A 12,877-nucleotide genomic window follows, 5' to 3' on the forward strand; every position below is an offset into this window, starting at 1 on the left:
GATCTAAGCAGCAATCTTTTTTCCTGTATGCAGAAACGCCCTGCACAGATATGTAGTACTGGATGCATCCTGAGAATTCCCTGTTTCTAACCAGCACCAATTAAAGGACAACATTCAAATCTGTGTCAGCAGCAGCAGACAGAAACACTTGTGCATCCCAAAAGAGCAATCTACTTCCAAGTCAAAAAAGCCAGCTTTCCAGGGGGATAATAGAGTGCTAATAAGCAGAACAATTAAAGCTTGCTTAAAGTTTGCTAATAGTTCTAATTGAAACTTATTTTGATTTGTACTGACTGCATACTGCAACTGCTGTCTGCCAGGGTAGGTATGCTGTGGTTGAGGGAAAACCAAAAAAAATCGGAACTGATGCAACATAACTCAAAATTACTTGCTTTCTACACGAGCAAACTGCATGTAAAGACTTACTTGGGAGGAGCTTCATCACTGCAAAATAAACATCATGCACATGTGCTTCAATTATTTCTCTCAATCTGCAGACAGAACCTCTGTTCTGTTCACAAAGTCTACTTACCAGCTTCCACCACAACCAGCTTTATAGATACGCTAATATAAGGACTATTCTACTTCAGCATGAGAATATCTTCTCAGAGGCATTGGTGACTCAGAGCCTTCAAGCCATCTGTCACTTTACTGTTTTACCAGTAGTACCACCTAAACTCTTCATCCTTTTATAGGCATCATTTTTACAGAAAAATAACATATACTTGAATATATACAGAAAAATTACAAAAGAATAATATACACTTTAATATATAATTGGAATATACTTGAAAAAGTAGAGCACATTTAATGACCAGTCGTAGAAACCCAAAAAAACAATCAATACTCATGGTTCTTTGCACAAAACCGCTCAGCTTTCTGGTGCAGAACTAAGATAGTGTATCTTAAGAACCACATATATGAAATATCCCTACCTTTGCATACACTGTTTCAAGTTCTGGTGCAATGGCTTCTTCCAGTGAGAATATCGGAGGCCTAGTAGAAGACTGCTTAATTGGATTAGGCAATGCTAAGATTTTGCCATCGTCACCAAACCACTTTTTCCCCTACAAATAAACACAGAATTTTATATTGTTTCTTATTTTGTATAGAAGTAACTTGCAAGGTTATAATTCTTATGGAAAGCAATTACAGAAGAAAAGATGACTATGAATTGTTTGTCCCTGAAATAACCAAAACTTTTCTAAGACCCAAAAATTGCATCTTCAAATATACCATAGACAAGTTTTGAAATCAAAAGACTAAGAACTTTTTTCTTTCAACATTCAGTGTTATGGATTTAAAGAAAAAAATAAAAGTTACTTTACATTTAAATTTTATGTTTCTTAGATCACTGAAGTTGAAAGAATTGTAATGTTTTACACAAGACTGCCACTCACACCTTTTAAATGGATTATAAAAATAATAAAACAAAGAACTAAAGAGCTAAATGGCAGCTCAGAGATCATTTATCAAAGCACCTCTCAACTCTTCTAGTCCAGAACCTGAACTAATTAAACAGCATCTATGAAAGCAGACAAGGTAAGTATCTCTCTACACATGGCTTCACATGTTAAATATTGTCTTAATTAATCCTTCCACCCTCATCACCTGGATTCAAGATTAGCTTAAGCCAGTGCAGCTGCTAAACGATGCTGGCCTTCCCTCTAATTTCCACAATTCCCACAGCTGTTTAAGCTGAGCCTAGAACCAAACATTGATGTGGTAACACAGTGAAGCAAACCAGAAGACTAACTGGGTTAATGCTGGTTAATTAAACATTTTAGACCCAAATAGTCCCAATCTGATTCATAAAAGTACCTCTGCTAGCCCATGAAGAATTCATAGAATCATCAATAAAGGGCAACTGCTGCATAGTAACTTAAACCTATAACAAATTATACACATCTTACTGTGTATAGAAGGATAATTCAGAAAAGTAAAATATATCCAGGCCACCTTCACAGATGCTTCCACAAGCCATTCTTAAAAACCTAAAAGGATTCTAAAACCTCTCCAGACAATCTACACCAATATTTAATTACCCTTATAGTCCAACCAGCACACTTCTACAAGTCTATTACTTTATATTACTTTATCTTCAGTGGACACAGAAAAGAGCCATTTCATACTGCTTCCTTTTGTTACGATCTTCCAGTAAATACTAACAACACTGCCCAGCTCTTACGTAAGTCTTTATGCATACCACGAGCTCTCACAGTATTTTATAAAAAATGTAAACTGCAATTACCCTTTTTCTAGTGGTAACTAAACTCTGGCACAGATAAGGGAAGCCATTTGTTCCCCAGCAGGCTACAAGCAGAGCCAGGAAAACACACTTTTTCTAAGACCCAATTTGGTGCTCTAACTATTGGGATACACTGAAACACATTCCTAAAGAAATCCAGATTTCATTATGTCTGACACCGCTAAACATTTTAAAGATGAAAGACCCATAATTACCATGATCATCTACATACCTAATTAAAACAAAATGAAGTACTGATCATAGAATGTCTTTGGTTGGAAGGGACCTCCAAAGGTCATCAAGTCCAACCCCCTACAATAAGCAGGGACATCTCACACTAGAACAGATTGCTCAGAGCCACATCAAGCCTGACCTTGAATGTCTCCAGGGATGGGGCCTCCACCACCTCTAGCGAACCCATTCCAGTGATCCACCACTCATATTAAAAAACTTTTTCCTAATGTCCAACCTAAATCTACCCTTCTCTAGCTTAAACCCTTACCCCTTGTCCTATTGTTACATGTCCTAGTGAACAGGTCTTCCCCAGCCTTCTTACAGGCTCCTTTCAGGTATTGGAAGGTCCCTATAAGGTCCTCCCGGAGTCATCTCTTCTCCAGGCTGAACGACCCCAGCTCCCTCAGCCTGTCTTCGTAAGAGGTGTTCCAGCCCTCTGGTAATTTTTGTTGCCCTCCTCTGGACATGCTTCAACAGGTCCATGTCCTTCTTCTGTTGGGGGCTCCAGAGCTGGACGCAACACTCCAGGTGAAGTCTCACAAGGGCAGAGTAGACGGGCAGAATCACCTCTCTTAATCTGCTGGCCAGACATTATCTTAATAAATAAATGGTTTTAAAAAGACAACTAAGACTTACTTGTTCCTGTCTGAGTATTCTGTTTTCTAAAATATTTTGATTAGATTGTGATACAGAGGGCCTTTCTCCTGTGTAAATACCCTCATCCTCAAGGTACCGAGGCTGCATGTTTCCAGGCATCTTCTCGGAAGCAGACACTAATGAGAAATTAAATAGAAAAGCATATAAAATATCTTATAACTGTAGTTCTAGTTTAGTAATTCTCCAAGAGCCTATGCCATTCTTAAAATGAATGGCACTGCATATTAACAATGCTATTAGAAATATTTTCCTAACTAGGAAACAGAAATAAATGCAAAACCTAAAAAGGTCCTTTACTCAATCAGGACAGATCCAGGGTTTAAATCTGCCATACAAGTGTCACAAGTCTTCTAATTATTTCAACACTTCCTCAACAAAAAATATTTCAAATACCTTAGTGTAGTTTAGTTTTAATGGTTGCTTGTACAACAGTGTAAAACCCCTTTAGCAGCAACAACTGACTAGACATTTCCAAGCCTTTCCCAGATGAAGTGAAACTTTTTAACTAAGACTAATAACTAAAATTACTAGTTTGCTTAAGCTACTCTTGTAAAAATACAGAATATGCATAAAAAGTCATTTAGCCCAACAAAAGCAGGACATCTTTAAAGCTCTGCCTGCAGGATTATTTCACTGGTGTGTATGGGCTCAGTATTTTTAAAGGCAAAATCTCAAAATAGGGAGAGATCGTACTGACGCTTACAATAAAATTTATCCCCTAAACCAGAACACAGTGGACCACACTTGAAGAAGTCAGAACTAAGTTAGGAGACATGAAAAAACAGAGGCAGCAAATGTCAATTATTTTGACACTGCATTGAAAGCTGTGCAGATACCATTCTGGTACAGACTACGGAGAGACTTATTTCTGCTTCTTCCACTTCAAATATTAAATAGCAAGTGATATTATACAGCAATTTTTTAGGACTTTGCAGTTCTATGGGAATAAGGCAAAAAGCTCAAAGACATTATCTTGTCTATTTCCAAACTATTTCCAAACAGATTTTGGGAAAAGGCCCCTTGAATCACAAAAATCCTGACATTACTTACATGACTCTTGACAAACTTGCCACATGGAAAAATGTACAGGTGTGGCCAAGTGAGGAAACAATGTAAGTTATAATGTGGAGTACATGAGCCACCCTTAGTACCTACATGTGTGTACCCAGTAGCCTTCTGCATATGTTAAATAATTTAACAGCTAAACCCCAGTTAAAGAAGGGCTAGTAATCTTGAATTTACTATAGACAGCACCAAGCTAATTACTCCATAGCAAATCACGTGCCCTGAGTTCACTTGCTAGCACACCAGCTGGTGACCTGCTGAGGTGTGGGTGTTCCCAGGCAATCTGTTTTCTCAGACCTTTTCAGACCTGACTGGATGATCAGTGTCAGAGTATTGCAATTAAATATCTCTCTACTGCTAGAGACAGTCTGATACGAGATTTTTCAGCAGATCCAACGGTGCCATGCCATGCAAAATCCAGGAACAAAATGGATAAGCATAGTCTTAATACCTGTTAGCTTGCTGGGAATGAAGAGAAATTCTTTTTCCTTTTTCAGTTGCTCAGAGTAGCTTTCATAATCAGCAGGTTTCATAACTACAAGATCTTCAGCTGTCTGCCCTATCATAAATAAATCATCATCTTTAACTAGGCGCACGTCTTCATCCTATAGTTTCAAGTGCAAATATCTGTTAGTTCATCTATTGCTTAAAATTGAGATCATTAGAAAGTATACTTTCAGAATTTTAAGACAAAAAATGTTGCCATTTTGTGTTAGAGGATTAAAATTAACTAAAGAAGTCTGAATAAAAATTTGAACGTTTATTCTATAGCTCACACCGTTTTATCCTCCTCTTCTTCATCCTCATTAGCTTCTACACATTCCTCTTCTGCTTCCTCTTCTTCACTTAATCCATTCCTTTTCCTGGCTCCAGCCTTTATACTCTCTGGTTCAGGATCAAAACTGAAGGTGAAGAAATTATATGCCTCTTCAGCAGAAGGAAAATCATTCTGGACCTAAGAAAAGAAGATAAAGATACTTTTCCTATGTTATTTAAGAGACTTAGGGCCAGTAAAGATACCTTTCCATTAGTAATAGCAGTAACAGCATGTAGAAACACCTGTCACAGGATAATAATTATTTTACCAGAGAACTCACTCAATTGCCGAAGCTGACTGAAATTTTTACATGATACATTAAACTTTCTCTATTGCTATAATATTATTTCATTAAATATTTACTGCAATGTTTTATTTAAAAAGTCATCTAGTTCAATTCTAACCAGCTTATTGTTTTAAATATAAAGAATTTTTGAATGAGAAATGCCAAAGTATGAATTCTGGCCATGATGCAGATAACCAGGTGAATGATATGAAGAGAAATTTCTAATGGCATTTTGCTTCTGAATTATCCAGGCTCCTTTAGTGCTAGGATGAATCCTCTAGTAAAAGAATTAACAGTAGCATTTTGTGGCTAATAAATATAAGTTTAAAGCAATTTGCAGATTAGTGACTGCCAACTGGTGGCATTCAGTAGAAAGAATAGAAGAAACCACCAAGCTCCAATAATCAAAAGACCCAAAGCCATTCTTATATTTGATGAAGGTTACCTTTTTATACTTCAAGATTTAGCATATACTGTTTGTGAATTTTTAAATAAAACCCTCTCTACTGCTTAAGACTGAATTCCTTCTGCTTTGGCAAAAAGAATCATGAAACCAGACAAAGTCTAAATTAAATTAGTTACTGGAATGAAGGAATTGGTATTTACTGTTGACTTTTGCTTAAGCTTTTTGACAGAATCATAAAACTTTATCATTTATGGTAAGTGAAATTCATCCTCTTGCATATCCCTAAATTTACCATTATCAGACTGCATAAAAAATACATACATAAATTAGAAATACATTTACTGATCCATTAAAAAAAAAAGACAAACAGCTGAATACAGAAATTATATACTGCATTTTCATAGCAAAAGTATAGCAAAAAAAAAAAAGAAAGAAGGGTATATATATATTTATTACTTAACTTCCTTTCTCCTGCAGAGAACCAAGAAATGGTTCTCTCCATAAACGTTAGTTTACTTTCACTGCTGATGAGGTCATCGTTTCTGCGCTCCGGAACACAGCCACACACGTGCCCAGCTCCACAAGGGGGAGAAACGGGGCAGCAAATGCGAAATCTTCCCGTCTACAAATGCTGACAGACAGCACAAGGCGAGGAGGAGCCGCAAGGTGCTGCAGACAGACGCTGCTGGCCAGGGAAAAAAACCGAGGTGCTACGGCCTGCTTCTCTTAGAGCACCTGCTGCAATCAGGAAAAGCCTCAAAAAAGGTAGAGTCTGTTGCTTGTGCCTTAAATACAGACTTGATTCTTTATTTTGTGCTCTCTCAAACAAGTAATGCTAGGCTGCTCTAAAACTCCATGGTTGATACTCTGCCTTTTCAAGAAAGCAGGCAGCATAGTTATCAATTTCCAATTTTCTGTCCCTATGCTGTTCTAAGCTTGCTTCAGCAAGTTCACTTAAGTGCTTCTAAGTGATTTTCATCAGGCCCAGACAACATAAACACATCTAACATTCCACCTTGTCCTGGTCTGAGCCAGGATTAAGCCAATTTTCCTTTTACTGATTTTTTTCCTTTGTAAACTCTCTTTTAACTAGCACTAAATTTCCCAGCTTGGACTGATAACAAACACTGGAATGTTTATGTTACTGCCAGGACTTCAAGGTCACATCTTTACTCTGCTGGCTCAGACACTATGGGGAGATCTATGACCCCCCAATAGGAGGCTGAATGAGACAGACAGCAAAATTGGCCAGAGATAATTCCATTCATGTATCTATGTAAGCTCAGAGGAAGGTCAGAGATCACAGAAGACAACTTCCTTCCTGCTCCTTCTTTCCTTTCTCTTCTATCCATGGCCAGGGTCCAGGGAGGACTCCGTCCATCCATCACCACTGACCCCCAGGCTCGAGCTCTCCTGACCCTCATCTCTCTGTGCTCTCTCCAGCAGCTCCGCGACTTTTCGGGACTGTTGGCAGCTCAGGGGATGCTGTGGGAGCTGTTGGGGGTGGGGGGAAGCAATAGGGGTTTGCACATTTCCTGAACGCATTTGTATATAATTGTATATATTTTCTTATATCATTAGTGTTTAATTAAAGCTGTGTAGTTTAGTTTTCAATCCAGCCAAGTCTCTTTTTCTCTCTCTCCTTCCCTACCTGGGGGGGAGGGGGGGGGGAACTGAGAGCATTGTTGTATATCCTGAGTCAAACTGACACACGTGATTTTCCTTCTTGTGGCCTGAACTCAGATTACAGGAAGACATTTCTCAAGTTTACATCTATTCAACCTAAACTTCAATATAAAACCAGGAAAAATAAAATCTCAACCGTGGCAACCTGATTGCCGCTTGTTTAACAGCAAAACAATACTTCACACGTCCATAAAGAAGTACAGAAAATGAAATCAACACATGGAACGTTTCAGATATATAAAATCAGCAGCTAACTTCAATAAGGGCATGACTTCCACATTTTCCTAATACTAACATATTAAAACTATACTACTTAACTGAGAGCAGTAACAATTACTTTTCCTAAGAAAACACTGCTAAAAACTGTAACCCAACCTACAGGAATAGATATTTATCCCCTAGAAAAGCAATTTAGTTAGGCTAATTAATATTGCTTGGAATTCCACATAAAAGTGCTACATGCTGTTAATTCCTGGGCACACATGCTCTTTGGAACATATTTTCTACAGGCAAACAATCTCTTCGTGAACTCTGAAGAATACCTGGGTGCAAGCTCTACACAGACATAGCCTTTGTTTTTTTAAATACAAAATTAATTTTGTAACAAAGAACATGCATATACTAAAACAACCCTGAATAAAAAGTAGTAATATGGTAATACAGTACAGCACAATGACATAAATTAATATCCAGCCTTTAGTAATTACACCCTACAAATGTATATAAAGCTATGACACAGCGGTCCTTTCTGTTACAGTAATTTTTAAGTAAGGCAGAGAAAGAAGAAGAGGAAGAGAAAGAGAAGTCATGTACCTGTAAATGATAGAAGTTTCACACTGTGTCTAATTAAATAATTAAAGCAAATTATTTTTGTTAAATACATACATTAACAGCAATAATCAGAAACGTTCCTTCCTGCTTACTGATTCAAACAACAGTATAATTTTGATCCCATTAAAATAAATTAAACTGATCTTCAAGAATACGTGTAGTCTTTGATATATTTCAGTTTTTAACTATCAAAATAGCAAGACCAAATAAACCTTCTTACCGTTTTATCCATTTTGACTTCTGTTTTCCTTTCTCTGATGCTTTTTGAACGCCTTGGATGTGGACTGGAGTCTTCTTGTAATGCATTAATTTCAGCTTTTGACTAAGCAAACAAACAAAACCCTGCTTAGCTACAATAGAAATATAGTAAGACCAAAGCTACAGTAATTTCCAGGAATGCAACAACTTATGCATGTGTGTGTTACGGATAAGAATTTTTTAACTACATAAGCAGCTTAAGTAGTTTTACAGACCTAGATGTTAATACCTCTTATTAAACTGCACAGCAAGGTTACAAGGAAATACACTTATTTCACAATAGTGTAAGGAATTTTTTTACAAAAATACACAAGAATCTTGTAATGATTATATAATTTGAATTATAAAAAATGGTAACTTTTATACTAAAAAAAAAAATTAAATATAAACTTTAGAAAAATACAGCAATAGAAATACACTGGAAAATAACTGTACTGAAGGACCAAGTATTATTTTAGCATTAGAAATAAACCAGCAGATTTCCTGATTCAGATTCACATAGCACTAAGCAACCGAAGTGAAGTGGGTGGTATTTATAAGACAAGAGTCAATCAAATAGGACTTTTGAAGGATCTCACCCTTGCTGCTTTTAGTTTCTCTCTCATTCGCTCCCTAACAGAACATTCTGCAAAGCTTGCCCTTGATGTAGAAGGAGCAGGTGGCAAGTCTGAAACACCAAAAAAACCAGTAATACATTTAAATTAAGTATTTTCTGAAACAAAATTATGCAAAATAAAACTATATATATACACCAGAGTTCCATGTTCCAGCAGAAAGAACTTGCATGGGAAAATGTGAAGGAATGAAACATTTTTTGAAATTCAGACCTTTAGACGATCACTTGAATGTCTTTAGCTGCAATAGATACACCCTTCATTATATGCTATGAATGACCTTAAGTGCATACACACTTTTTATCTGTTTAAAATACATAAAGAAGTACCTGGCATTTTATAAGCTGTTAGCCGGAGCTGTCTAGATCTAATTTGGAATGGTGATGTGTTCTAAATCCTGATATGGGTGTGATCGGAACAGTAAAGAACTTAAGAGTTGCTTCCTTTTTCAGCTCAGAGCTACTTGCAGTTTGTAGTGACAAAATACTAATTTATCCAGTGGCATTTCTGAGCCATAGCTCTAGTGCAATGAAGAGAGTAAGATGCATTTTACCCTGTCCCATGTAAGACTGACAGTATCATCAAGTAAATTCCCATTTCATGCACAAGCATTCTTCCCCCTTATCTCCCACATACCAGATCCTCTTAGATTACAGTTCAAGAAATATTACTAGAATCACCCCAGACCCTGCTGCATTCCCTGATACCCAAATAAAAATAATTAATAATTAAGAGTTTACAGAGAAGCTACACTCTTGGGATCAGAAATACAAAGGAGTGGATACTTACAACATATCCTCTCATATAAAAACGAATTTTAAATGTACAACATAAATGAGATTGTATGTGTAAGCAAATGGCATCACTTCCAGCAGCTTTATTTATTAATCACAATTATGGTTGTCTTCTACACAGTATTTTGAGAAGATAATTCATGTCCCTCTTTTGGACTGCACTACCACTGTAGAAGAGTCACTGTTATCCTCTTTATGAAAGTCTCCAGAATATTTTTAGCTGAAAACATAGTTTTATATGCCTAATAGCTTAGAAATTAATTATATGTTTTTGTTTTTCAAAGACCTAATTCACTTCTTCATTAATAAAACTGATTCTAGCTACATAATTGTCTTCTCATCTGCACAGACCTCTTCAGTCTCACTGGAGCCCTGGAGTTCACCTGGAAATTCTCAGGAGCTTACTGAAAATTTAACTTTGATTGAAACACACAGTATTAACTTTTTAAAGAGGAATGCTCTGCATCCCTTCTTAGATGTGGAATCCTTGGATTTTAATATTTTTTTTTCCTCTGAGCTTTTGTAAATAGCTGTTATTTCCAGAAGGAGCTCCATCATTGCACATTGGAACACTCTGACCCTTTCACTGGAACTGTAAGAAAGTTAGCAGGAAAAACCTGCAACTCTTTTTGCACACGTGCTTTACGGAGCATGGCTTTTTTTTTTTTTCCTTTAATTTTTAATCTGTGAACATGATATTCTAGGTAAATACGTTTTTTTAGTTACCTCCAGTTAAAGAATTATATTGCTTGTCAGTTCTTTGAGCCAAACACTGATTTGCTCTTTGCCCTTACAAAAGAACATTGTTTGCCAAGGTGTAAGTAAAGGGTGATTTCAGGTTTATATACAGCATTAAATTCATGAAAAGGACATAAAACAGCAAAGGGTAAGGGCTTAGAAGTGATAATGTCACACAACATACATCACATTATGGCCGATTCAATATTATTTCAAGAGCTTTACTGGCGGCAGAAAATTCTGTATGTTCAATATACAACTTAAACATTTAAAGGCTACCTACTATATCAAAGTGCCATCTAATTTATTGGATTACCTTATTCCACTTTCGGAAAAATAGATTAAGATAAACCTCACTAATACTGATTATACTCAGAAATATCAAAAAGATTTGGGAGAAGCCTAGTCTTTTCAAATGACACAATTTACTGCATATATTTGTAAAAATAAGCATTCATTGTATTTGGAAAATTTGGAAAGAAAGAACAAGACACAAAGTGAGTATCACTAGCATGAGACACATATGAGGAAAGCAAGTATCCCACAACCATCATCTTAGCAGGGGAATACTAGAGAGAGAAATAAGCACGTACTCAGTTTAGACACTAAGAAGTGACACACAGAAAAGCCTACTTGCATTTTGCCTTTTCAGTAAGAGTAACACAGGGTAAGAATGAATGACAAAACAGATGACAAAATCTAGATAAATATTCATCAGACTGAGGTAATTAAAAAGCATCATTGCAGAGTATCCAATAATGAACTGGCTGCAGCAACATTGGAACTATCAGTGATTCTGAGCAGTGGTGGAGAACTGGCAAGTTCCAAAATGCTGAGCAAGTGACTTTTTTTAAGAATGGGAAAGAGCAAGCTGCAGAGGCATGCACAAATCAGTCATATCTTAACTCTAGAAAAAAGACAGCCTATTTGTAAAAAAAAGACCGTAAAATAATAACAGAAGGCCTAGACTAGCAAAGATCGAGACCTCTCAAGCCAATGTAATGTTCTTTAACAATGGGAAGATGCAGGCATCTCAACTTCTGAGAAAGCATCTCTCAGTAGTCAATATTTTCACAAATACACAAGGGGAGCAGGGGGCATGCAAGTCACTGAAAAATCACATTTAAAAAGATAAGCAAGTAATAGTTAATAAATTCAAGCCACATATTGAGCAGGTATTTTCAGGGTCTGCCTAGTGCCTTTAAAGCATTTAGGTTTGAATGATGGAATAAAGTCTGTGTATCAATCATGCAGGCAAGAAATGTCAGAAGTCACATTTGCTCAACGTCTTACAGCTTGAAGCCCACAAAAGGCTGTTGCACACAGAAAGGCTGTGTCTGCTGGAGATGGAAATGAAATACTTTAATTGCAATAAGGAAGGCAGTTACACACTGGAAAAGCTTTTTAACTTTTGGGGTAATCCAGCACTGGAATTGAGTCCTTTAAATACTTATGGAATCTCCACTAGCGTGAGCTTTTAAGTTAAAAAACCCCAAAACCAAAACAAACAAAAAAACCAAACAACAAAAAAAGGGACCTCTTTGGAGGTCCCTTCCAACCCCTAATACTCTGTGATTTTGTGATTTTCCTACAATGGCTCCATATTTTACTTTGAGCAGATCTAATAAGGTTGGCAGATAGTGAAACTGAAAATTAAGCAAACTGAGAGCCTGAAAATAAAATAAACTTGTCCCTTGATTTCACCTGTATTCAGAGAAGCCCAAACCCACAAGGTCTCTGCGCAACTTCAAAGTTCTTTACACTGGTGCAAAATCAGAACTGCTGCAAGTGTCTTGACAGCAATCATTTATCTGAGGAGGATGCAGAAACCAGGCACAGACAGACATTTATGCAGTGACCAAGCATCAGTTACCTGAAAGAATATAGGGAATGGTAACTTCTAGCATAGGTTCTAGAAACATCTCAGTATATTTTTTATGGATGCAAGTAAGATACTCCAGAAACTGCAACTAAGTAACTAACAAATTAAATTAAAAAACTCAAAAACTAAAGTTAAAAAAACTCAACAATGAAGAAAACATACAGTCCCCTTTTCATAAAAAGGGGTGTATACTTTAAACACAAACAATGAATAAATATGGTGAAAACCACAGCAAACTAAAAAGCGCTAGAAACAGACATAATGCATTATCACAGGCAGTAAAGCAAAACCAACAGAAGATAGTAGAGGAATCTGCCTATATAAAATTTTTCAGTGGCACCTGGAAAATGGGGGGGGGTGT

The 12,877-nt window shown here is 36.7% G+C and overlaps 1 protein-coding gene across 3 annotated transcripts in view; it reads right to left on the bottom strand.

Annotated features, from left to right (window-relative positions):
* CC2D2A (coiled-coil and C2 domain containing 2A) overlaps positions 1–12,877 on the bottom strand; it is a 57,866-nt gene that overhangs the window by 40,248 nt on the left and 4,741 nt on the right. For 2 of the 3 annotated variants that reach the window (XM_051617883.1, XM_051617881.1), the window contains exons 6-11: positions 9,067–9,155; positions 8,451–8,552; positions 4,983–5,159; positions 4,656–4,809; positions 3,119–3,255; positions 936–1,067 (exon numbers count right to left, since the gene is read on the bottom strand). In XM_051617883.1, coding sequence (XP_051473843.1) covers positions 936–1,067; positions 3,119–3,255; positions 4,656–4,809; positions 4,983–5,159; positions 8,451–8,552; positions 9,067–9,155 — 791 coding nt within the window. Of the gene's footprint in view, positions 1–935; positions 1,068–3,118; positions 3,256–4,655; positions 4,810–4,982; positions 5,160–8,450; positions 8,553–9,066; positions 9,156–12,338; positions 12,356–12,877 lie in introns of those variants that run through there. The other variant, XM_051617884.1, reaches the window with a different exon arrangement.

Source organism: Apus apus, chromosome 4 (genome assembly GCF_020740795.1).
Source record: "Apus apus isolate bApuApu2 chromosome 4, bApuApu2.pri.cur, whole genome shotgun sequence".
Classification (NCBI taxonomy): Eukaryota; Metazoa; Chordata; class Aves; order Apodiformes; family Apodidae; genus Apus; species Apus apus.